The 24,876-nt window shown below is 42.4% G+C and overlaps 1 protein-coding gene across 3 annotated transcripts; it reads left to right on the forward strand.

The window, feature by feature from the left end:
• The first annotated feature begins 6,169 nt into the window (after nucleotides 1-6,169).
• On the forward strand, nucleotides 6,170-17,680 carry LOC109865024 (solute carrier family 25 member 48). 3 transcript variants are annotated; one of them, XM_031798656.1, is made up of 7 exons: nucleotides 6,170-6,395; nucleotides 7,294-7,337; nucleotides 7,927-7,998; nucleotides 8,532-8,784; nucleotides 9,824-10,114; nucleotides 15,290-15,717; nucleotides 16,930-17,680. In XM_031798656.1, the coding sequence occupies exons 1-7, from the start codon at nucleotides 6,350-6,352 to the stop codon at nucleotides 17,032-17,034; spliced, it is 1,239 nt and encodes a 412-aa protein (XP_031654516.1). In that variant the 5' UTR covers nucleotides 6,170-6,349; the 3' UTR covers nucleotides 17,035-17,680. The 3 variants fall into 3 exon arrangements, with proteins under 3 accessions (XP_031654516.1, XP_031654517.1, XP_020308729.1); XM_031798657.1 differs by having other exon boundaries at nucleotides 6,176-6,395; nucleotides 15,482-15,717; XM_020453140.2 differs by having other exon boundaries at nucleotides 6,178-6,395; nucleotides 15,584-15,717.
• Nucleotides 17,681-24,876: the final 7,196 nt, after the last annotated feature.

Consider the following 24,876-nt stretch of genomic DNA (forward strand, 5'->3'; position numbering starts at 1 on the left):
CCGTCCGGTCACTTCAGTTTATAATACAGGAGGATATGAATTAATGTCTCATCTGACAGTTAATGAGAGACATTAGTTTTGTTACATGATGTCATCCATCTAATGACATCTATCTTTCCTGGACTCTATCTATGATCCCATGTATAGTGAATCAGCAGTTTGTGTCTGATATCAGTTTACAATACAACTATCCAGAGAGGGTTTCCATGGCTGACAGAAGGTATGAATATATTTCATAAGGTTCAGATAAATCAGGTGATAAATTAGGTGAAAAGGAGACTGGGAGCGCCTCTTTAAACCAACAACTCTGATGTTGCAACATCTCAATGTTCTGCACGTCATGCTATTGGAAACTCTTACCCAATCATTTACCTTTAAGTATTATTGACAGAATTAAAGATCACTCGTTTTGTACCTGTTAATATTGTAAATAATATTTCAAATGTAGCATCAAACTTTTATTGATATTGTCTACATTTGATATGTATTCTCAGCACAACCTGATACAGTAGGACGACATCTGTAGGCTTAAATTGACAGGGTTTTGTTCTGATTGTATCTTTACGAAATAAACTGCAAAGTTAGCACTTCTCTGTCCTGAAACAACAGATCTCAGAGTGGGACGTTGTGGGGGACACGGACTCGTAAACACATCCGTTCAAAATGTATTTTCCAGCTTTGACACTGTAACAAGTAATATATACAAGATTATATTCAGGACTTGATATCTATTTTGTGCATTAAACATGACCAACACCTGTTTTAAACGGGTTATCGTGTAACGCAGACCGTTGTAAACACACCCTCTAACGTTGGGCCATGAATAAATCAAAAGTCTGTGCAGCACATGTTCAGTAGATCAGAAGACACCAGATTTAGGTGTTTGTCTCAAATGGCGCCCTATTCCCTATGGACTCTGGTCAAAAGTAGTGCACTACATAGGGAATAGGGTGCCATTTGGGACTCGGCTGTAGGCCAATGACACATGATCTTCTCCAGAGGCAACTTGACACATCACCTTTACATGATGACTGTGAGGGAGGTCAATGGTGTGGTTTAACATGCCTCACAACTCATGCTAGCCTCATTTAGCATCCATGATGGACTGTCCTCACGCCTGCCTTATAGACAGTCATATAATATTGGCTACAGAAGTGGTAGTGTCCCTAAACTGCCTTTTCGACAGTCAGATAGTTTAGGCTACAGAAGTGGTATTATCAGTTTAAAAGCACATTCATTCATTCATTTATTCAATCATTGTAAAATATATTGATAAAATAACCATATACTTTCCCTAAGAAAAGCCAGTGATGGGTTCCTTATTCAATATTTCTAAGTATGTAGGTAGATAGACATGAGAAACATGGCCAAAATACATATGATGCCTTGTAGTAGTAGGGCTGCGAACAATTGGCCCAGCGTTATCCTGTGTAGGCCGTCGTTGTAAATGTGTGGGCTTAATGTTCTGTGTACTACCCTTGTCCTAAGCGTAAAAAATGACCCGCCTTCACTAAACCCCTAAAATAATGTAGCTTAATTGAATTTTAAACCCCAAATCTGTTTTGCATGAAGAAACAACCTGGCGGCAGGGTAGCCTAGTGGTTAGAGTGGTGTATTATCCACCGAAAGGTTGCAAGTTCACAACCCCTGAGCTGACAAGGTACAAATCTATCATTTTGCCTGTGAACAGGCAGTTAACCCACTGTTCCTAGGCTGTCATTGTAAATAAGAATTTGTTCTTAACTGACTTGCCTAGTTAAATAAAGGTTAAATAAAGATGTTTTGAATATCTGCGTTTTCCCTCTTCACAATGCAGAAAGACTAATTTAATCAGTGAACACCTCTCGTTTTTATTACAACACACCTGTCATAATTGTTTTCTTTACTAAAGTAGAGGTTTATTATTATTATTATTGTTATTATTGCTAAAGGTACTGTATAGGTGTAAACATGTTTTTTTAGCAAGAGATATCACTTGTAGAGCCTAAGAAAGTAGCAGAAATGTGCAGAAAGTAGTTTTGGATGCATTGTAATGAAGGGAAACAATAACAATCTTGATCTTTTTTGGCAACTTAGTGATTCTTATATACTGTACAATGAGGAATTCAACTACAAAATATTAGTCTTTCCCATTTTTTAATTCATTGCTCCCACCCACAAGGTGTATAAACAACAACAATAAATAACAATAAAATAAGATAATAGATACAAAACAAAAACACGAAGAACATAAATCAATCAACTGTAATTAGCACATGTAGGACAGTATGTAAGTGTGTGTGTGCCTGGACTTTGCAGATGTATTTCTCACATGTGCAGGACATAGTATTTGTTTTCCAGTCCTTCTGTGGGGGCAGAATTGGCATCTCCTCCTCTTGTCTGCCCCAGCTGCAGCCTCAGGTGGATCAGGACAAGATTCAGCCCCGTGAACAGCTTTCACAAGCACTGCAGAAGCTGCTGTGCGGGGGAGGTGGACCCTTCTTTGAATGTGTGGGGTTACAAGTGCCTTTCCCAGCAGCTCCAGGAACACCCTTTTGTTCTGCTTATCAGGCATCCAGGTAGGGTTGATCATGTTCCATATCATGAAGGCATCGTATGAGGACACATCATTGATGTTTTGGAAGATGACCAGGGGCCAGCGGAGGGGGGGGGGGTCATCATCCTGCAGCTGTAAGTTCCAATCACCTTGTCCAGGTTGTCCTGTTGTCCTGTTGTGGTTGTAGTCCGGGATGATGGCTGGCTTCCTGTCCTCACGATTACGGATCTCAGCTGTTTTGTGCAGTGTGCTCAGGAGGACCACATTCTTGTTCCTCTTTGGGAGGTCAGGTCAGAAACTAGAGTGGTGGTGGGGGTGAAGGCAAACTTTAATGAGAAGGCCTCTCTCCCCCTTGTTGCGAGGAGTGCAGGGGGGAGCTCAGGCTTGTTCTTTCTAACTGTGCCAACCATGGTAATGTTCCTCTTCAGGAGCTGCTGGCTGAGTTCATTAGAGGTGAAGAAATTGTTCACACGTGACATTGTGTCCCCTCAGTCCATCTGTCACATCAAGCACAACCCCCATCCCCTGGTTCTTCTCCGGGCCGCCACTGGTCAGCTTCCCTGTGTAGACTTGCATCTTCCAAGCGTAGCTGGATTGTGTGTCACAGGCCACCCATATCTGGATGCCATACTTTGCTGGCTTGCTGGGCATATACTGTCGGAAAGGACAGCGACCTTTTGACAAAAGAGATTACTATCAGTAATTAGTACCAGAGTCACAGAAAACAATCACATACATCAATGATATTACAGCAATACATTATAAAATGAACAGTGGAAATCACTTACATTACAGATGAAAATAAAAATGTACCTCTGAATGGAACCAGTTGCTCCTCCACTGTAGAGTTATGACACACGCTCCACCCACTTCTCCCAGACCTCTCTTATGGCTCCACCCACTTCTCCCAGACCTCTCTTATGGCTCCACCCACTTCTCCCAGACCTCTCTTATGGCTCCACCCACTTCTCCCAGACCTCTCTTATGGCTCCACCCACTTCACCCAGACCTCTCTTATGGCTCCACCCACTTCTCCCAGACCTCTCTTATGGCTCCACCCACTTCTCCCAGACCTCTCTTATGGCTCCACCCACTTCTCCCAGACCTCTCTTATGGCTCCACCCACTTCTCCCAGACCTCTCTTATGGCTCCACCCACTTCTCCCAGACCTCTCTTATGGCTGCCAGTTTGTCTCACACGTCTTGCAGGTCTTGACTCAAGGCTATCAAATCGTAGCATTCTTGTGAAAGTGTGACTTTCAGTGGTATCGTGGCAAGGAAAATCGCCCTTCCATTCTCTGCATCCCAGAGACTACATGTAGCCTCGCCTCGGGACCTATACACAGCTGCTAGGATTAGCAGCCCTATGTAGGCACGCAGGTCAATCTCATCCATCCTTTTCCAGTTGTCTCCATATTTACGGAAACACTCCAAATTTGTCATCTCCAGAATTATTTTTTCAATGGCTGGTGTGATGAACATGTAGAATGTTGAGGCGATGTCCTGGGCATGGGCAACTGCATGTCTTGTGGGCCCTGGGGTCATCCTTATGACATGTTGTGCTGCCATCCTGCCCTGGCTGCCATATGGTGACAAGGACCATGTTATTTTGCTGACAAAAATGTCTCTCTTTCAGCTTAGGGGATTTCTTCTTCATCTGAAGATGATGCATCGTGGCTCTGGTTTTATTCTACCCCCATCTTCTTCTTCATCTGAAGATGATGCATCGTGGCTCTGGGTTGTATTCTACCCCATCTTCTTCTTCTTCTTCAGATTCCTCCTCCTCTTCTACATCATTGTTCCTCCTGGACATCTGAAAAATTCAGATCTACGACCTGTTGGGCACTGAAACGTGCACTCATTGCTTCAGCAAAGAGAGAACTGGGGGGGGACTGTCATCTGCAGCACCTTTATAGCCTCTGACTGCATTCCCCATTAGTAGACAATGCTTTCAAGAAATATTTATTTTGTCTGAAATGTTGTTTATTATGTCTGAAATGTTGTTTATTTAGTCTGTGAACTTGAGTCGTGTGTGAGTGTGTGTATTTGTCTGAATTCAATCAGTAGCACACAGAATCTCAATTTGTCATTGTGTGTGTATGTGTGTGTGTGTGGGGGGGGGGGTGTATGTGTGTGTGTGTGTGGGGGGGGGGGGGTGTATGTGTGTGTGTGTGTGTGTGTGTGTGTGTGTGTGTGTGTGTGTGTGTGTGTGTGTGTCTTTCAAAAATGACCCTAAGACAATCTTTGTACCCTGGTGGTGAGCAGCTTTCATGGAAATATGAACACAGGTGATGTTTCACTTGTTCTAATGTTGGGGCCACTCTGGGAAAAGTCATAATTGAGGGGTTTTTCTCTGCTGGTGGGTCATTTTGTACATAAAGGTGGGGCGGCAGGGTAGCCTAGTGGTAGATCGTTGGACTAGTAACCAGAAGGTTGCAAGTTCAAACCCCTGAGCTGACAAGGTACAAATGTGTAGTTCTCCCCCTGAACAGGCAGTTAACCCACTGTTCCTAGGCTATCATTGAAAATAATAATTTGTTCTTAACTGACTTGCCTAGTTATATAAAAAGACAACACAAGGGTGATTTGCCTAGTAAAATAAATGTGACCATACTTTACACATGTTCCCTCAATTATGATATTTAGGCCTGTAGAGCATTAGAGAAGTCATCAACAGATATTGTTTCAGTTCAACAACAAAAAATGGACACTAAAATATTGGCCTTTATTTTAAAGCTTTTGATTGATTTCAAATGGAATGTACAAGTTATGTTAATGTTGCTTTCACATCTCTTTCGCAACCAAAAATTAAAGTAAACAAATGTGGAATAAGTCAAGTGTTCTGAATACTTTCTCACTAAATTTAAAATCTAATTAAAGTGTCGGTTTTTATAGTACTGCTTTTTTTCTGAATGAGTCTTGAGGTTCACAGGTGCAAGCAAACAGACAATCTGTCGCTGCCACTCCTGGCTCCATTCTCCATCCTACAGTGCAATGGGTTCTTATCTTTGAGTGCTATCTGTGTGTTTTCTAGGCAATACCTCTAGGGTGTGTCTAAACCCATGTTATCTCCTCTTTCACAATATATATGCTTAGATTGGTATATAGCCTATTAAATATGAATATATATATATATATATATTGTCATTAAGTTATGTTGCACAACGTTTATGGAGTCTATTTGTTTTGCCCAAATAAGTGGATAAAGTTCAAGCTTTGTAATATGATAACGCCTAGACCACATTTCCAATATGCTTTTGTACTAAAATTCTGGCTTTATGCATCAATCTCCCTCCATGTGGATAATTATGTAGGTGGCCAATGAAGTTTATATTTCGTTTGCATCGCAATTCCTCTTGGTTTACAGTATTTATTATATTATTTTCGTTCCAACCGCAAAAACATTTTAGCACGGCTTGAACTGCTTCCTGGCAAGTATGCATGGCCCTGTGCCCCGGTTCAGAGTAGTTGGTACTTTCCAGGCTTTTCAGGTGGTCCATAACAAATTGTCCACTCAGACGGGGCACCGGGCCATCAAAACAAATTGTCCCATTGTTTTCAGACGGCAAGTGTCACACATAAATCCTAGATGCTGATTGGTTTAGAGACGCCCAATCCCTGTCTTTATGTTTATTTACAGACCCTCCTATACCTATCTGGAGGTTTACATAGATGCTAGGAAAGTCCATTTTTGTTACTTTGCTTCTCAAATATCTTACCCCGCGTGTCTGTATCGACGTTGAATTCCAGACACTTAAGATTTCTGTTCACCGGTGATTAGTGACAGAAGGAAAGGAATTAAGATCAATCAGAAATGAATTGTTTTCATTTAGATGACTTCCTTGCAGGGTGGATTGGAGGTGAGTGTCCGTTATTTTTTAAAACTTGTTAATTAGCTGTAGAATTAGATGTTTTATGTGAGGATGAGTTTGGGATTAGAGCGGTGTTGGACTATTGCATATCGTTTTTGTTTATCATAATTTGTTTTATTTTAATACATTTGCTATGTAGGCCTATGTCTAATCTATGTTCGATTAGAAAAAAATAGATATATGAATAATTGGAACATGCGCAGATTTTCCAAATCGAATTGCCCACATAGCGCCAGACATTTTGATCAAACACTCAACATTTAACATCCAATCAAAATGTAGTTAATAATTAAATAACTAGTTCTACATGTTTGACTATTTATTTTGAGTGTTCTCCTTTTCTATATTCTACTTCTGCAAGGCGCGCTACCATGAAACGGACAGTAGGGGCATAGTAGTTGCACATTGCATAATGATACTGTATCTGTGGAATGCTGCAACGGTTTTCACTCTTCATCGCCTGTTATTCGCCTATATGCAGCCTACTGTAGTTATGAACATTATCGGCCTAAGTTTTGTTTTTGCAAATCTTGAGTCAGAATGACCCCTAAGCAGTGGTAGTGTTTTTCTGTCTGGCCGGGATATGATTCTTTCTGTTCTCTCTTGTGTTTGCCCTGAAATCTGTGGTACTGTAGTTCTATTGTCTGAGGAGGGTTGGATGTTCTAGGCAGGGTGCCACTGAAACAACATTATATATTAACTCTTCTCTCTCTCTATATCTCTCTCTATATCTCTCTCTATATCTCTCTCTATATCTCTCTCTATATCTCTCTCTATATCTCTATCTCTCTATATATCTCTCTCTATATCTCTCTATATATATATATCTATCTATCCATCCCTCCTTCCTCCTCCTAAACGTGGTTTCCTTCTGTTTATCCAATAGGAGCTTCCAGTGTTATTGTGGGTCATCCGCTGGACACAGTCAAGGTACATGCGAGGACACACGGTTCAACACATAAAGGACTGGTTTCCCAGACACTGATCAAGCCCAGTCCTGGACTTAAATCCACTTTCAATGGAGATTCTCTGTTTATCTTGAGTTCTAGGACTAGGCTTAATTGGTTTTCCAGGAAACAGTCCGATCTGGTTTAAATCAGGGATTGACATTAAGGTCTGAAAGGCAATTGTCTCTTTCATTTAAACAATGGAGGGGAACCAGACAGATCAATGCTTGCAGTTTGGTTGTTGTCAGTAAAAAAAATGTTTTTTAAATAAACAGCCCAATGGGGGCCAACCTCAGAGCAGGCTCAACTTGCCCAACTGTTCAGTTCACTTGCTCTAGGCAATAGATCAACCCTTAATGTCAAACCTTGTGTTTTTTTTTTACCAAACATGTAATAATAGTTTATCTACTCATACACAGTTATCATTTAGTAGGCTATAGGCCTGCAGTAACATTAACATGAGTGACCACACATCACCTAGCCTACCTGTTGTAGATTGTGTAGGCCGTTGTTTTATGTAGGAGGAATGTTGAGGTTCTTATCGTTTCCCATTCTATGATTCTACCCAACAGACTCGTTTACAAGCTGGGAAAGGATACAAGAACACCCTTCACTGTGTCCTCCAAATCTACAGAAAGGAAACTGTAAGTGATAGGTCACTGCTCTTGTCATCTAAATGTATACCATTTAGCAGACACTTTTACCCAAAGCGACTTAGTCACTCGTGCGGAGACATTTTGTATTGTCCCACAGTCATCCATAGAAGGCCATGGGATAATATTTGTCATGATAATCCATTTGTCGTCATGCTGCTGTTACGGTTTCCCTTTAGAACTGCGGAGGCCTTGGACATAAAGTGTCAACCTCGACAACTACTCAAAAAGATAATTATAACATCCTAAATTCATTTTTACAAACTGTTATCTGTAGATTATACCGTAGGCCTAGATGTACCGGTTCTGGAAATATTTGTTTTACTTTTGAAGCAACTGTGCTTTTGTTTGAACAAATATCCTTGAGCCTTGCTGTGAATAGTCCCCATGTAGCCTCTCTCTGGCAGGGAGGTGGGGGGAAAAACCTTCCAGTTGCCAAATTCCAAATTGTATACTGGGACGCGGACCTTCTACAGAACACACTGTTGCATAAAACCTCTCATTTGTATTTTTCTTCATCCTAGGTGGCTGGCTTCTTCAAGGGTCTCTCCTTCCCGCTGGCCAGCATCACCGTGTATAACTCAGTGGTGTTTGGGTTCTTCAACAACACACAGAGGGTTATTAGCAAGTTCCGCCATGGTGACGAGAGGCAGCCGTGTGGCATGCTGGACCTGACCCTGGCCAGCATGTTGACAGGGCTGATGTCAGTGGGACTCGGAGCGCCGGTCGACCTGGTTAAGATCCGACTGCAGATGCAGACTCTTCCCTGTTTAGCAGGTAAAGTCAAAAGACCGATACAACATTCTAGACCATTCTAGAAGGTCATTATTTTAGCAGGTAAAGTCAAAAGACCAATACAACATTCTAGACCATTCTAGAAGGTCATTATTTTAGCAGGTATTTCCTTTAGTATAAATCAAATGTATTTATAAAGCCCTTCTTACATCAGCTGATGTCTCAAAGTGCTGTACAGAAACCCAACCTAAAACCCCAAACAGCAAGCAATGCAGGTGTGAAGCACGGTGGCTAGAAAAAAACTCCCTAGAAAGACCAGAACCTAGGAAGAAACCTAGAGAGGATTCTAAGTATCCTTTCAGACCTTTCTAGAAGGTACAGTGCCTATAGTACTCATGGGTTTAGAAAGCTCATTTTAGTGGGACTTTACCCAGAGGTCTAGAATAGTTGACAGTTCAAGGAACCACAGAAAACGTATAATTTGCCTATTCAGGTTCAGAGCCCCATCAGTCTTTCAACTGCCATTCATATGTCACAACAGCAACTCGGACGAGCTAGCATGAGATGATAAATCCATCTCACTTAAACGTTGATAAACTAAAAGGTGTCGTAAATCACATGTCAATGTCCTACGTCAGTGATCAGTCACCAGTCACTGTTTTTGAAAACGGAAATTGCTGCACCTTTTTTTATTTGACCTTTTATTTAACCAGGCAAGTCAGTTAAGAACAAATTCTTATTTACAATGACGGCCTAGGAACAGTGGGTTAACTGCCTGTTCAGGGGCAGAACGACAGATTTGTACCTTGTCAGCTCGGGGATTTGAACTTGCAACCTTCCGGTTACTAGTCCAATGCAACACACGTCTTTGAGTTGCGCCCCATGTATCTTTATACAGTATAGGGCATCATAAAATACACGTGTTAAATCTTCACCATCACCTGTTGTTCTGGTATATAGTTAAAGCCTCCTTCCGCATAAGATTGAACCTTAATCCAAACGATCCTCTTTCTGCATGAGCAGTCCATAAAGTCTATTACAGCCCTGATCTTTATTGTTTGTTTATTGTTTTGTATTTTAGAGAACCTGAACCTCGCAGGGACGACCGGAAACGTGAACGGTAACATCGCCGTGCGCTCCATGACTCTCCAGGGCCAGCCGACCTACAGAGGGCCCATCCACTGCATCAGCTCCATACTGCGGACTGAGGGGATCCGGGGGCTTTACAGAGGAGCCGGGGCCATGGTCCTGAGAGACGTCCCTGGGTACACGCTGTACTTCATCCCCTACGCGTTGTTCCGTCGCTGGCTATCCTCTGAAGGGAGGTCATCACCTCATCCCTGTTCTATATGGGTGTCTGGAGGACTGGCAGGTAACTGGAAGGTGTTTACGGATTAATGGTAATGTTACTGTTGCTAGTTGTGCTTGGTTGAAGCAAATAGAAATGAGCCTTTAGGTCAGATAAAGGAGCGTTCTGTTTCTTCCGAACTGTTCCGGTTGGGATGCATGCAGACTTTAGAGCATTCAGCTGCTTTAGAGAGTGGGGAATGTGCTGCAAATCCATCTGCTTTAGAGAGTGGGGAATGTGCTGCAAATCCATCTGCTTTAGAGAGTGGGGAATGTGCTGCAAATCCAGCTGCTTTAGAGAGTGGGGAATGTGCTGCAAATCCAGCTGCTTTAGAGAGTGGGGAATGTGTTGCAAATCCGGCTGCTTTAGAGAGTGGGGAATGTGCTGCAAATCCAGCTGCTTTAGAGAGTGGGGAATGTGCTGCAAATCCGGCACACAAGTCCAAGGGACGCAGACGATCATAACGAACAAGCCACTGTCCATGATTCCACTCGTTCAGCGAGACGCAGGTGAACATAATGAACAAACCACTGTCCATGATTCCACTCGTTCAGCGAGACGCAGGTGAACATAATGAACAAACCACTGTCCATGATTCCACTCGTTTGCAGAGAGGCAGGCATGTTTAGAACTCAGTCAGATCAATCATTTAAGTGTTCTGAGCTTTGATCAACACTGGGAGAAATATTTACATGTTAACCTATAATTGTCATAATTATATTATTATTATATATATATATATTTTTTTTTATAATTATAACAAAATTGACAGAGATCTGGACCTCGGTGTCCTCGTGTGTATTTATGGCCCTGGTTGCTATCACCATTGGAATCATAATTTATTCAGGAATTCTAATGTTGCTGCTATGTGGACTTGGCGGAAAATGTAGTCTAGCTATGCAAATAAAAACGTTTCTTCGGGTTATCTGTTAAGGAGCGTTCAGCTAAAACTGTAGTACACTGAGGGACACGTCAAAATGAAGAATTTTGGCACTTTAGCAAGCCTTTTTCATAGTCAAAATTAGAGTGATTTTAATTCTCCGTGTGGTCTATATTAAAGGGCACTTTATTTAACAGAACAAGCTTTTAAAAATCAATATTTGTGAACAATTTCTACTTAAAATATCAAAGATACACACACAAAAGGCACTCATTTTGTAGAACGGCACCTTTACAGTCTTAGTGCCAAGTCCAAACCGTGTCTACCACCTATAAAAACTTTGCCATTACTTTATGCCATTTTATGATGCCATCTTGAAAACGTTGTAGGCCTACCCAGGGTTGGGAGGAGGATTTACAGTTACTGATTACATGACAATACAACTAGTTAGTCATGTAATCCAATGGATTACTCAAATTGTGAGTAACGTTAGTTTGATTACTGCCTTGGTTAGCCCACATCTGCCTCCTTAGTTTATCCTGTAGACCACAGGAGGTTGGTGGCACCGTAATTAAGGGAGGACGGGGCTCGTGGTAATGGCTGGAGTGGAATCAGTGGAATGGAATCAAATGCATCAAGACGCCATTCCATTTGCTCTGTTCCAGCCATTACGATGAGTCGTCCTCCCCTCGGCAGCCTCCACTGCACACCAGCATTTTGGGGCAGCTGCTTTGCTCAGCTGCCTGCTGCATCTTATTGATGTGATGCCTTCACTGCTAAAAGGTCCAGGGAAAGCATTTCCAACCCTCGTTCTTTGATTATGCAATCATTGGCCTACTCCACAACAGCCACCCAGCAGATTGTGACCCATAAATGATGACATGGTCTGACTCACCCAACAGTCTGCTGTGATAAAGACTTCAATGAACATATGTAATAGGTCAAAGACATCTGATTAGTTCATGAGTTGAATGACCTCTGATTTGAGTCTCCTCCTTTCCCCTGACACTAGAGGTATAGCTGAGTAAGCAACTGATTTGACACGTCATCCCAGTACACAGCATGGAGCTGTATTGACTAAAACATTTTCCTTTTGACACAGAAATCCTGATGAAATGTGGGATGATTCAGTTCTCAGTAGGGTTGCAAAGCTACTGGTAGTTACCAAGGTTACCGGAACCTTCAGTAATTTCGGTCATTTATAGTTGAATAACTTTTACAAAATGTATTCGTGTATATAGTCACATCTACTGTATGTTAGGTTTTGATTAGCCAATGCAGGTTAAAGTCATTTCTTCCTTTCTTTCTTTTTTTACTCCATATTCTGAATGACATTTGCGACCTCGGCTAGATGGTAACCTGATGGAAAAAGGGGGTTTGAAACATTAGCATTATCCAAGAGACACTTTTGAGGTGACACTCAAGTCGCAGAGAACTCTTAATTATGACCACTTCCTTCCGTTTTGAATATTTGAGAAAGGTGTTGTTGATTTTAATTAGACCATGTGGTTCAAGCCTAATTAATGAAAAAGCATCTAATCAACAGTAGCATTTATTTTCAATTAACTCTTTCGACTGTTGACATTTTTCATAACTGCTGCCAGTTTCACGCCAAAACATTGACAACCAAATCATACTGACATAGTAAAAAGAGTGTTAAAAATGTTTTTAAAGGATATGTCATGCTGAAACCCCCATAATAAACACCATGGGACGACAGGAAGCCTGGTGGTCAGAGCGTTGGGACAGTAACCGAAAGGTTTCTAGATCGAATCCCTGAGCTGACAAGGTAAAAACCTGTCATTCTGCCCCTGAGCAAGGCAGTTAACCCACTGTTCCCCTGGGTTCCCGAAGACGTGGATGTCCCCGTACCTCTCTGATTCACAGGGGTTGGGTTAAATGCGGAAGACTCATTTCAGTTGAATAATGGACTAGGTACCCCAATTTCCAATGTTATTCACTAAATTGATGGTTAATATTTAGGATAATGTTTTACAGCTTTGTCTATTCTGTTTTTATTTTAAAATCATCCTATTTAATTACTTCATATTATTTTACCTGACGACATCTGTGAAAATATGAAGTACCAAAAGGGCTGATGGATTACATAACATCCTTCAAAGATATTCTGGTAGTTTACCCTCCTGGTCCTGGTAGTTTACCCTCCTGGTAGTTTACCCTCCTGGTCCTGGTAGTTTACCCTCCTGGTAGTTTACCCTCCTGGTCCTGGTAGTTTACCCTCCTGGTAGTTTACCCTCCTGGTCCTGGTAGTTTACCCTCCTGGTAGTTTACCCTCCTGGTAGTTTACCCTCCTGGTCCTGGTAGTTTACCCTCCTGGTCCTGGTAGTTTACCCTCCTGGTAGTTTACCCTCCTGGTCCTGGTAGTTTACCCTCCAGGTAGTTTACCCTCCAGGTAGTTTACCCTCCTGGTCCTGGTAGTTTACCCTCCAGGTAGTTTACCCTCCTGGTCCTGGTAGTTTACCCTCCTGGTAGTTTACCCTCCTGGTCCTGGTAGTTTACCCTCCTGGTAGTTTACCCTCCTGGTCCTGGTAGTTTACCCTCCTGGTAGTTTACCCTCCTGGTCCTGGTAGTTTACCCTCCTGGTAGTTTACCCTCCTGGTAGTTTACCCTCCTGGTCCTGGTAGTTTACCCTCCTGGTCCTGGTAGTTTACCCTCCTGGTAGTTTACCCTCCTGGTCCTGGTAGTTTACCCTCCAGGTAGTTTACCCTCCAGGTAGTTTACCCTCCTGGTCCTGGTAGTTTACCCTCCAGGTAGTTTACCCTCCTGGTCCTGGTAGTTTACCCTCCTGGTCCTGGTAGTTTACCCTCCTGGTCCTGGTAGTTTACCCTCCTGGTCCTGGTAGTTTACCCTCCTGGTAGTTTACCCTCCTGGTCCTGGTAGTTTACCCTCCAGGTAGTTTACCCTCCAGGTAGTTTACCCTCCTGGTCCTGGTAGTTTACCCTCCTGGTAGTTTACCCTCCTGGCCCTGGTAGTTTACCCTCCTGGTAGTTTACCCTCCTGGTCCTGGTAGTTTACCCTCCTGGTAGTTTACCCTCCTGGTAGTTTACCCTCCTGGTCCTGGTAGTTTACCCTCCTGGTAGTTTACCCTCCTGGCCCTGGTAGTTTACCCTCCTGGTAGTTTACCCTCCTGGTCCTGGTAGTTTCCCCTCCTGGTAGTTTACCCTCCTGGCCCTGGTAGTTTACCCTCCTGGTAGTTTACCCTCCTGGTCCTGGTAGTTTACCCTCCAGGTAGTTACCCTCCTGGTCTTGGTAGTTTACCCTCCTGGTAGTTTACCCTCCTGGTCCTGGTAGTTTACCCTCCTGGTAGTTTACCCTCCTGGTCCTGGTAGTTACCCTCCAGGTAGTTACCCTCCTGGTCCTGGTAGTTTACCCTCCTGGTAGTTTACCCTCCTGGTCCTGGTAGTTTACCCTCCTGGTAGTTTACCCTCCTGGTCCTGGTAGTTTACCCTCCTGGTAGTTTACCCTCCTGGTCCTGGTAGTTTACCCTCCTGGTCCTGATGGTTTACCCTCCTGGTAGTTTACCCTCCTGGTCCTGGTAGTTTACCCTCCAGGTAGTTACCCTCCTGGTCCTGGTAGTTTACCCTCCTGGTAGTTTACCCTCCTGGTCCTGGTAGTTTACCGTCCTGGTAGTTTACCCTCCTGGTAGTTTACCCTCCTGGTAGTTTACCCTCCTGGTCCTGGTAGTTTACCCTCCAGGTAGTTTACCCTCCTTTTCCTGGTAGTTTACCCTCCTGGTCCTGGTAGTTTACCCTCCTGGTAGTTTACCCTCCTGGTCCTGGTAGTTTACCCTCCTGGTAGTTTATCCTCCTGGTCCTGGTAATTTACCCTCCTGGTCCTGGTAGTTTACCCTCCTGGTAGTTTACCCTCCAGGTAGTTTACCCTCCTGGTCCTGGTAGTTTACCCTCCTGGTAGTTTACCCTCCAGTTAGTTTACCCTCCAGGCCAGTTTACCCTTCAGATAGTTCTCAGCAAGTGGGATACTGAGGTTTTTGGTCAAATAAAAAAATAAATAAAAAAGCAACAAGGACAGGACATTTGACAGTTTTGGAGATTTTAAATTGATTTAAACAGAAGGAAAAAGCTTCCAATCCCACTGAAAGGTGACTTTCTAGCAGTGTGTCTCAGCACATTTAAAAAATAAAAATAATAATAAATAACTGCCTGTTCAGTGTGTTTGACGAAACATCTTGATATCACATGAAGTTTTCCAAAAATGTAATCAACTGTTTAAAAAAATAATAATAATAATAAATCCAAATGTAAATCTCCTGACCCCTCCTGACGTGGTTCTGTCTACAGCTTCTATCTCGTGGGCTACTCCAGCTGACGTGGTTCTGTCTACAGCTTCTATCTCGTGGGCTACTCCAGCTGACGTGGTTCTGTCTACAGCTTCTATCTCGTGGGTCACGGCTACTCCAGCTGACGTGGTTCTGTCTACAGCTTCTATCTCGTGGGTCACGGCTACTCCAGCTGACGTGGTTCTGTCTACAGGTTCTATCTCGTGGGTCACGGCTACTCCAGCTGACGTGGTTCTGTCTACAGCTTCTATCTCGTGGGTCACGGCTACTCCAGCTGACGTGGTTCTGTCTACAGGTTCTATCTCGTGGGTCACGGCTACTCCAGCAGACGTGGTGAAGAGCAGACTACAGGCTGACGCTCTCCACGCTAGGAAATACAGAGGGATTGTCCACTGCATCGTCCAGAGCTACAAGACCGAGGGGATACATGTAAGCAAACAGACACACACAGGCTGTTTCCCGGACTCAGATTAAGCCTTTTGACCTGGACGAAGCAGCACTTTCAGTGAAGATCGTTCCTTGAGCATGCTTCTTTTTTTTGGTCCAATCATATGACTAATCTTTGTACAGGAAATCAGCCCAGAGTGTAGCAATTTTAAGATTGATTCTTCAGTACATTTAATTTGAAAAGGAATACAGTAAGTAGCCTGTATGTGTGGTTCTGGTGTAGCTTTGTGGCAACCTAGACTATCGCTGACAGTCAGCTTTAGTCCCTTCAGTTTAAAAGTTAAACTCCGGTGAACTCAACCTGTCCTGTTAAAGTCACAAGGGCGAGACGAGATCTGTTCCAAAGAAAAGTTATTATCTAACTGCCAAGGTTGTTCCTAGCTTAACTAAGAGGAAGTTCAAACACGTTTTGGTCATTTTGTGATGTAACAATAGTGTTGTGTCACATCCCCATTCCAAGTGATCACACCGGTGTTCTTGTTCAATTGTGTTTTGGCAGAGAGACTGAGAAGGGACATTTTGATCAATACCTGACAATCATTAACAAGATAGGCACTTGGCCTGAAAAAGCCTGAATAAGCTTAAATAGGCTTGAACCATGTGGTTTCAGCTAGATGTTTGGTTGGCTATTATGAACATAGGTTTAATTGAATTTCTTTTTTTTATATAATACATTCATTCTCTGTCTGTCGGTCTGTCTCTCTGTCGGTCTGTCTCTCTGTCGGTCTGTCTCTCTGTCGGGCTGTCTCTCTGTCGGGCTGTCTCTCTGTCTCGGGCTGTCTCTCTGTCTCGGGCTGTCTCTCTGTCTCGGGCTGTCTCTCTGTCTCGGGCTGTCTCTCTGTCTCGGGCTGTCTCTCTGTCTCGGGCTGTCTCTCTGTCTCGGGCTGTCTCTCTGTCTCGGGCTGTCTCTCTGTCTCGGGCTGTCTCTCTGTCTCGGGCTGTCTCTCTCTCTCTCTCTCTCGTTCTCTCTCTCTCTCTCGGTCTCTCTCTCTCTCTCGTTCTCGCTCTCGGTCTCTCTCTCTCTCTCGTTCTCTCTCTCTCTCTCGTTCTCTCTCTCTCTCTCGGTCTCGCTCTCGTTCTCTCTCTCTCTCGGTCTCTCTCTCTGTGTCTCTCTCTCTCGGTCTCTCTCTCTGTGTCTCTCTCTCTCTGAGTCTGTGTCTCTCTGTGTCTCTCTCTCTCTGTCTCTCTCTCCAGGTCTTCTTCCGCGGAGCCTCAGTGAACGCTATCCGAGGCTTCCCAATGAGTGCCACCATGTTTCTGGGCTATGAACTCTCTCTGCAGTTCTTCAGGGGTCTCTAGTGTCTACACCAGGAATATGATACAGTGCAGTATGTCCACTGAATGACACGTTATCTTGACAGCTATCCTCTTGTCCTTGAACGCCCCCCAAAGGCTTTCACCTGGAAGATCATTTAAATCCTTGCAAAAAGAAAGTGGGGAGCAACTTGACTTGACATTTTCTAGTTGAGAATTATCTCCACTATTGCCATAATACAATGTATTTGTAAAGTCTAAATACACATTTCTTATGTTAAGAAAATATCTTATTAAAAGTGCCATACATGAATTCACAAATGCATACATTTGAAATATGTTGTGCTATAATAGTAACCGTATGTTTAATGTTTTTAGCTGTACTACATAAATTAACTAGTTATTAGTACCCAACAGTTAACCAGTTCTAACCTCAGTAATGAGGCGCACATTAATCAATATATTATATGTTGGTGCCAGGCTTTTAAGTTGTATTTTTTAAAAGTGTTTTATCTTTGTTAATAAGTATAAGAGAAATTAAATGTAATTCCACAAGGAGGCGTATATTATAATTTTTTTGTGCATAATTTGTATTTAAGGTTATTTTAATGTGAGTTTATTTGGAATTCTTGTTAGACTGTTTCTGTACAGTTTTACTTGGAAAACCTAATAAACGTATTGTTAAAATCTAGTAATGGTATTCTTCTTTAAAATTCTCTCTAAAGGTCAGAGTGCAGTAACCTTAAAGAGACTGACATGGAACAGTGACGGGGTGAACACCGTAAAAAACAAACATTTTAGGGCCCACCATGTTGGGCTCGTGTTACTGAGGAGCATGTGTTACTGAGGAGCATGTGTTACTGAGGAGCACGTGTTACTGAGGAGCACGTGTTACTGAGGAGCATGTGTTACTGAGGAGCACGTGTTACTGAGGAGCACGTGTTACTGAGGAGCACGTGTTACTGAGGAGCACGTGTTACTGAGGAGCACGTGTTACTGAGGAGCACGTGTTACTGAGGAGCACGTGTTACTGAGGAGCACGTGTTACTGAGGAGCACGTGTTACTGAGGAGCACGTGTTACTGAGGAGCACGTGTTACTGAGGAGCACGTGTTACTGAGGAGCACGTGTTACTGAGGAGCACGTGTTACTGCTGGGCACGTGTTGCTGCTGGGCACGTGTTGCTGCTGGGCACGTGTTGCTGCTGGGCACGTGTTGCTGCTGGGCACGTGTTGCTGCTGGGCACGTGTTGCTGCTGGGCACGTGTTGCTGCTGGGCACGTGTTGCTGCTGAGCACGTGTTACTGCTGAGCACGTGTTACTGCTGGGCACGTGGTACTGCTGGGCACGTGTTACTGCTGGGCACGTGTTACTGCTGGGCACGTGTTACTGCTGGGCACGTGTTACTGGTGGGCACGTGTTACTGGTGGGCACGTGTTACTGGTGGGCACGTGTTACTGGTGGGCACGTGTTACTGGTGAGCACGTGTTACTGGTGAGCACGTGTTACTGCTGGGAACGTGTTACTGCTGAGCACGTGTTACTGCTGGGCACGTGCTACTGCTGGGCACGTGTTACTGCTGGGCTCGTGTTACTGCTGGGCTCGTGTTACTGCTGGGCTCGTGTTACTGCTGGGCTCGTGTTACTGCTGGGCTCGTGTTACTGCTGGGCTCGTGTTACTGCTGGGCTCGTGTTACTGCTGGGCTCGTGTTACTGCTGGGCTCGTGTTACTGCTGGGCTCGTGTTACTGCTGGGCTCGTGTTACTGCTGGGCTCGTGTTACTGCTGGGCTCGTGTTGGGTGCAAATCATTTAAAATAAAATGTTTTTAATGAAGAAGCGTTCTGAAGAACCTCAGGGCTGTGGCTGACTGATAACGTCATGAGGCGGGGCGCTTCTGTACATCTGTCTTTACACTGTCTACTGTACAGTAGTCTGATGCAGAGTTTCCCTCTGTCCCCATCCCGGGCCACCTGTCCCCGTCCCGGGCCCCCATGCCCTAGCACTACACAGCTGATTTCAAATAACCATCTCCTCATTAAGTTTTGGTACCGTTTTAGTACGCAAAACAACGCCGGATTCAAAACTTCACATTTTTCAATATAAATTACTATCCAAAATTCTTGCAACTAATAGAATGTTATATATATGGGGGATACAATCTTCTCAGCTCTGCAGATTCTGCTGTGAGGAGGCAGAGTCATTAGATCATTTATTTTGGTATTGTCCATATGTAGCTCATTTTTGGTCACAGGTCCAGGAATGGCTGAAGAATTGCAACATTTGCCTAGAACTAACGCTGCAGACAGCAATACTGGGTGATTTGAAAAGCCATAGTCAATCAATCAATAATAAAATTATTATTTTAGCAAAAAAGTGTATTTTTAATTTACAATCTGTAGAAGCTATGAGAATAGGAAGGTTAAATTATTTTGTGAAGCATCACAGCACAGTTGAAAAATATATGGCAAGTAGAAATCTGAAATGGATGATGTTGAGAGACAGATGGGAGGGGTTGAGTGGAGCTGAAGGGACTGGATGATGTTGAGAGACAGATGGGAGGGGTTGAGTGGAGCTGAAGGGTGGGACTAATAACAAGATAAACAATGTAAAGCATATGGAATCTGTAAAATGTATATAGGTTCGGAGATTTTGTGAAATAGCATAGTTACAAATAGAAATCAAACTGAATGGACATCAGAAATAGAGGAAGGACTAAGAACAAACAAGAGACAACTATTGTAAAGTAGACTGTGTCTGTAGAGTGTGTATAAGATGTATGGATTGAAGGTAGAGGCAGAAGTGTTTATTAGTTTACTCCAATTGGGGGATCGGCGGAAGGGTTTGGGGGGAATAATAATAAAGGTATATTCTTTTAAAAAGTATGTATGTATGTCTATATAGGTATGTGTATGTATATATGTGTATATGTATGTCTATATAGGTATGTGTATGTATATATGTATGTCTATATAGGTATGTGTATGTATATATGTGTATATGTATGTCTATATAGGTATGTGTATGTATATATGTATGTCTATATAGGTATGTGTATGTATATATGTATGTCTATATAGGTATGTGTATGTATATATGTGTATATGTATGTCTATATAGGTATGTGTATGTATATATGTGTATATGTATGTCTATATAGGTATGTGTATGTATATATGTATGTCTATATAGGTATGTGTATGTATATATGTGTATATGTATGTCTATATAGGTATGTGTATGTATATATGTATGTCTATATAGGTATGTGTATGTATATATGTATGTCTATATAGGTATGTGTATGTATATATGTATGTCTATATAGGTATGTGTATGTATATATGTGTATATGTATGTCTATATAGGTATGTGTGTGTATGTATGTATGTCTATATAGGTATGTGTGTGTATATGTATGTCTATATAGGTATGTGTATGTATATATGTATGTCTATATAGGTATGTGTATGTATATATGTATGTCTATATAGGTATGTGTATGTATATATGTGTATATGTATGTCTATATAGGTATGTGTGTGTATATGTATGTCTATATAGGTATGTGTATGTATATATGTATGTCTATATAGGTATGTGTATGTATATATGTATGTCTATATAGGTATGTGTATGTATATATGTGTATATGTATGTCTATATAGGTATGTGTGTGTATGTATGTATGTCTATATAGGTATGTGTGTGTATATGTATGTCTATATAGGTATGTGTGTGTATGTATGTATGTCTATATAGGTATGTGTGTGTATATGTATGTCTATATAGGTATGTGTGTGTATGTATGTATGTCTATATAGGTATGTGTATGTATATATGTCTATATGTATGTCTATATAGGTATGTATATATGTCTATATAGGTATGTATATATGTGTATATGTGTGTGTATGTATATATGTGTATATGTGTATATATAGGTATGTATATATGTGTATATGTATGTCTATATAGGTATGTGTATATGTGTATATATAGGTATGTGTATATGTATGTCTATATAGGTATGTGTATGTATATATGTGTATATGTATGTCTATATAGGTATGTGTATGTATATATGTCTATATGTATGTCTATATAGGTATGTATATATGTGTATATGTATGTCTATATAGGTATGTATATATGTGTATATAGGTATGTATATATGTGTATATGTGTGTGTATGTATATATGTGTATATATGTCTATATAGGTATGTGTATATGTGTGTGTATGTATATATGTGTATATATAGGTATGTATATATGTGTATATGTATGTCTATATAGGTATGTATATATGTGTATATGTGTGTGTATGTATATATGTGTATATATAGGTATGTATATATGTGTATATGTATGTCTATATAGGTATGTATATATGTGTATATGTGTGTGTATGTATATATGTGTATATGTGTATATATAGGTATGTATATATGTGTATATGTATGTCTATATAGGTATGTGTATGTATGTATGTCTATATAGGTATGTGTATGTATGTATGTATGTATGTATGTATATATATATATTTACCAAAACAATATGGGGGATTGGAAATGATGCAGACAATTACATTGGAAGCAACATTCTTTCTGCAATATTAAGCTGATCCACCCTCTAAATTTTTTTTAATATTTTTAAATACTTTTTATTTTTTAAGTTTTGGTACGGTTTTTGGTAGACCCTGGCCTGATGTACAGTAAAGGATCTATTTCTGTGAATGAACTGTTGACTGCAAACAATTTCCACTAGATGGCACTGTTCTCTAGATGGCAAACTTCTAACAGCTGTTATCCTAGAGCATGGGGTTTCAACCTCTCCTCTGGGAGCCCCAGCTGTTACAGACATTTGCACTATTCTAGAGCTAGTACAAGTCTACAACTAAATTGTAAAACGTCTTGTAGTCCCTGAAGAGAGGTTTGAAAACCACTGTCTTCGAGGACAATAATTAGATTAAATATTTAAAGAAAATATTTAATATATATTATATATACCGTAATTTCTGGACTATTAAGTGCACCTGAATATAAGCCACACCCACTGAATTTGTAAAAATGATGTATTTTGTACATAAATAAGCCGCACGTGTCTATAAGCCACAGGTGCCTACTGGTACATTGAAACAAATTAACTTTACACAGCCTTGAAACGAAACAGGGCTTGTAACAAAAATAAATAGGCTTTAACGAAACAGGGCTTGTAACAAAAAAAAAAAAATTGTGAATTTGCGAAAGTTTGAAACTTTTGCTGACAGACTCGTCCGTACCCTGATGGACAGGCATTTACGTCTCATAAATCTTAGACACCACGATGGTCCACCTCTAAAATCCTCTAACTTCATTGCGGTGGCGATTGTTTTGGCTTTCAGTCGGATCTGCACAGTTGAAACACCTCGGCCGTCTGCTCTCTGTGTGTTGACCCAGTCTTCAAGCTCATTTTCTAGTTTGGGCCATCTGCTTTTCTTCCCTCTGAAAGCTTTTGTTGTCTTTTTGCACTGAGTCAGTTCCTCACGCTGCTGTTTCCAACGTCTTATCATCAACTCATTAAGGCCAAGCTCCCGTGCAGCAGCTCTATTTCCTTTTCCAACAGCCAGATCGATAGCCTTCAACTTGAAAGCTGCATCATATGCATTTCTCTGTGTCTTTGCCATGATGAGGGTGACAAAATGACTACCGTAATCAGAATGATGGGAAGTTTGAGCGCGCTCGATTTACGTCACATTGTGTGACGGTGCTCAGTTTTTTGGCGGCATGAATCTTGTGAAAGCGGGGAAAAATCCATAAATTAGCTGCGTCATTGTATAAACCGCGAGGTTCAAAGCGTGGGAAAAAAGTAGCGGTTTATAGTCCGGAAATTACGGTAATCTGCCGGTCTGTGTCTCTGTCTCTCTGTCTCTGTGTGTGTGTAGCCAGTGACGGACTATTGTAGAGATCGATAGCCTTAGGACACAGCAAGGGAAAGATGAGGGAAGTGACAACATTTACTTAAGATATCTTCCTTTTAAATAGCACTCTGCTGTGAACACAGATCGCATAAAGACTGATCCACCTAAAGTCTTGGGAACATGATGTTTTGAAAAGGACAGAAAGGCCCTCCCACTGAACATGCTCCCAATTTACCACCTTTAGTGATGACATTAAGATCCAACACGGATCTTCGTCAGGTCCCCTGGTTGGATGGATCTTCACCAGGTCCCCTGGTTGGATGGATCTTCGTCAGGTCCCCTGGTTGGATGGATCTTCACCAGGTCCCCTGGTTGGATGGATCTTCACCAGGTCCCCTGGTTGGATGGATCTTCACCGGGTCCCCTGGTTGGATGGATCTTAGCCAGGTCCCCTGGTTGGATGGATCTTCACCAGGTCCCCTGGTTGGATGGATCTTCACCAGGTCCCCTGGTTGGATGGATCTTCACCGGGTCCCCTGGTTGGATGGATCTTAGCCAGGTCCCCTGGTTGGATGGATCTTCACCAGGTCCCCAGGTTGGATGCATTTTCACCAGGTCCCCCAGGTTGGATGGATCTTCGTCAGGTCCCCTGGTTGGATGGATCTTCGTCAGGTCCCCTGGTTGGATGGATCTTCGTCAGGTCCCCTGGTTGGATGGATCTTCGTCAGGTCCCCTGGTTGGATGGATCTTCACCAGGTCCCCTGGTTGGATGGATCTTCGTCAGGTCCCCTGGTTGGATGGGTCTTCAGCAGGTCCCCTGGTTGGATGGATCTTCGTCAGGTCCCCTGGTTGGATGGATCTTAGCCAGGTCCCCTGGTTTGATGGATCTTCAGCAGGTCCCCTGGTTGGATGGATCTTCGTCAGGTCCCCAGGTTGGATGGATCTTCACCAGGTCCCCAGGTTGGATGGATCTTCGTCAGGTCCCCAGGTTGGATGGAAACGTTGCCAATAAAGGTGGTATTTGGGAGCTAATCAGTGGGCCTTTCTGTCCTTTTCAATGTTACTTTATTAGCCCACAGCACTGATGTCCACCGGTGTTACTGTTTGACCACTAACTTTTCTATAACAACCAAACAAACAAAGCTAAAGTTACATTTGGGGCGGCAGGGTAGCCTAGTGGTTAGAGTGTAGAGGCGGCAGGGTAGCCTAGTGGTTAGAGTGTAGAGGCGGCAGGGTAGCCTAGTGGTTAGAGTGTTGGACTAGTAACTGAAAAGTTGTAAGTTCAAATCTCTAAGCTGACAAGGTACAAATCTGTCTTTCTGCCCCTGAACAGGTAGTTAGGCCTGACATGCCTAGTTAAATAAAGGTAAAAAAAATATTACCTTGTGGTTACTTTGTCCGTTCCTATGGTTACTTTGTCCGTTCCTATGGTTACTTTGTCCGTTCCTATGGTTACTTTGTCCGTTCCTATGGTTACTTTGTCCGTTCCTATGGTTACTTTGTCCGTTCCTATGGTTACTTTGTCCGTTCCTATGGTTACTTTGTCCGTTCCTATGGTTACTTTGTCCTTTCCTATGGTTACGTTGTCCTTTCCTAAGGTTACGTTGTCCTTTCCTAAGGTTACGTTGTCCTTTCCTAAGGTGACGTTGTCCTTTCCTAAGGTGACGTTGTCCTTTCCTAAGGTGACGTTGTCCTTTCCTAAGGTGACGTTGTCCTTTCCTAAGGTTACGTTGTCCTTTCCTAAGGTTACATTGTCCTTTCCTAATATTGTGTTGTCCTTTCCTAAGGTTACGTTGTCCTGTCCTAAGGTTACATTGTCCTATCGACAATAGTTTCAGCAGCTATGGTGGATGGGTAACCAGGCAGTACAGATTGGCTCAGCTCAGTAGTGAAAAGGGTATGAGGTTTCAGGTCATTCAAGAAAGCACCCAAGAGAAATTACAAGCTGGGACACACCAGACCAGACCAGTCTGTTTGGGAAACACTGTTCT

This window comes from Oncorhynchus kisutch, linkage group LG19 (genome assembly GCF_002021735.2).
Source record: "Oncorhynchus kisutch isolate 150728-3 linkage group LG19, Okis_V2, whole genome shotgun sequence".
NCBI lineage: Eukaryota > Metazoa > Chordata > Actinopteri > Salmoniformes > Salmonidae > Oncorhynchus > Oncorhynchus kisutch.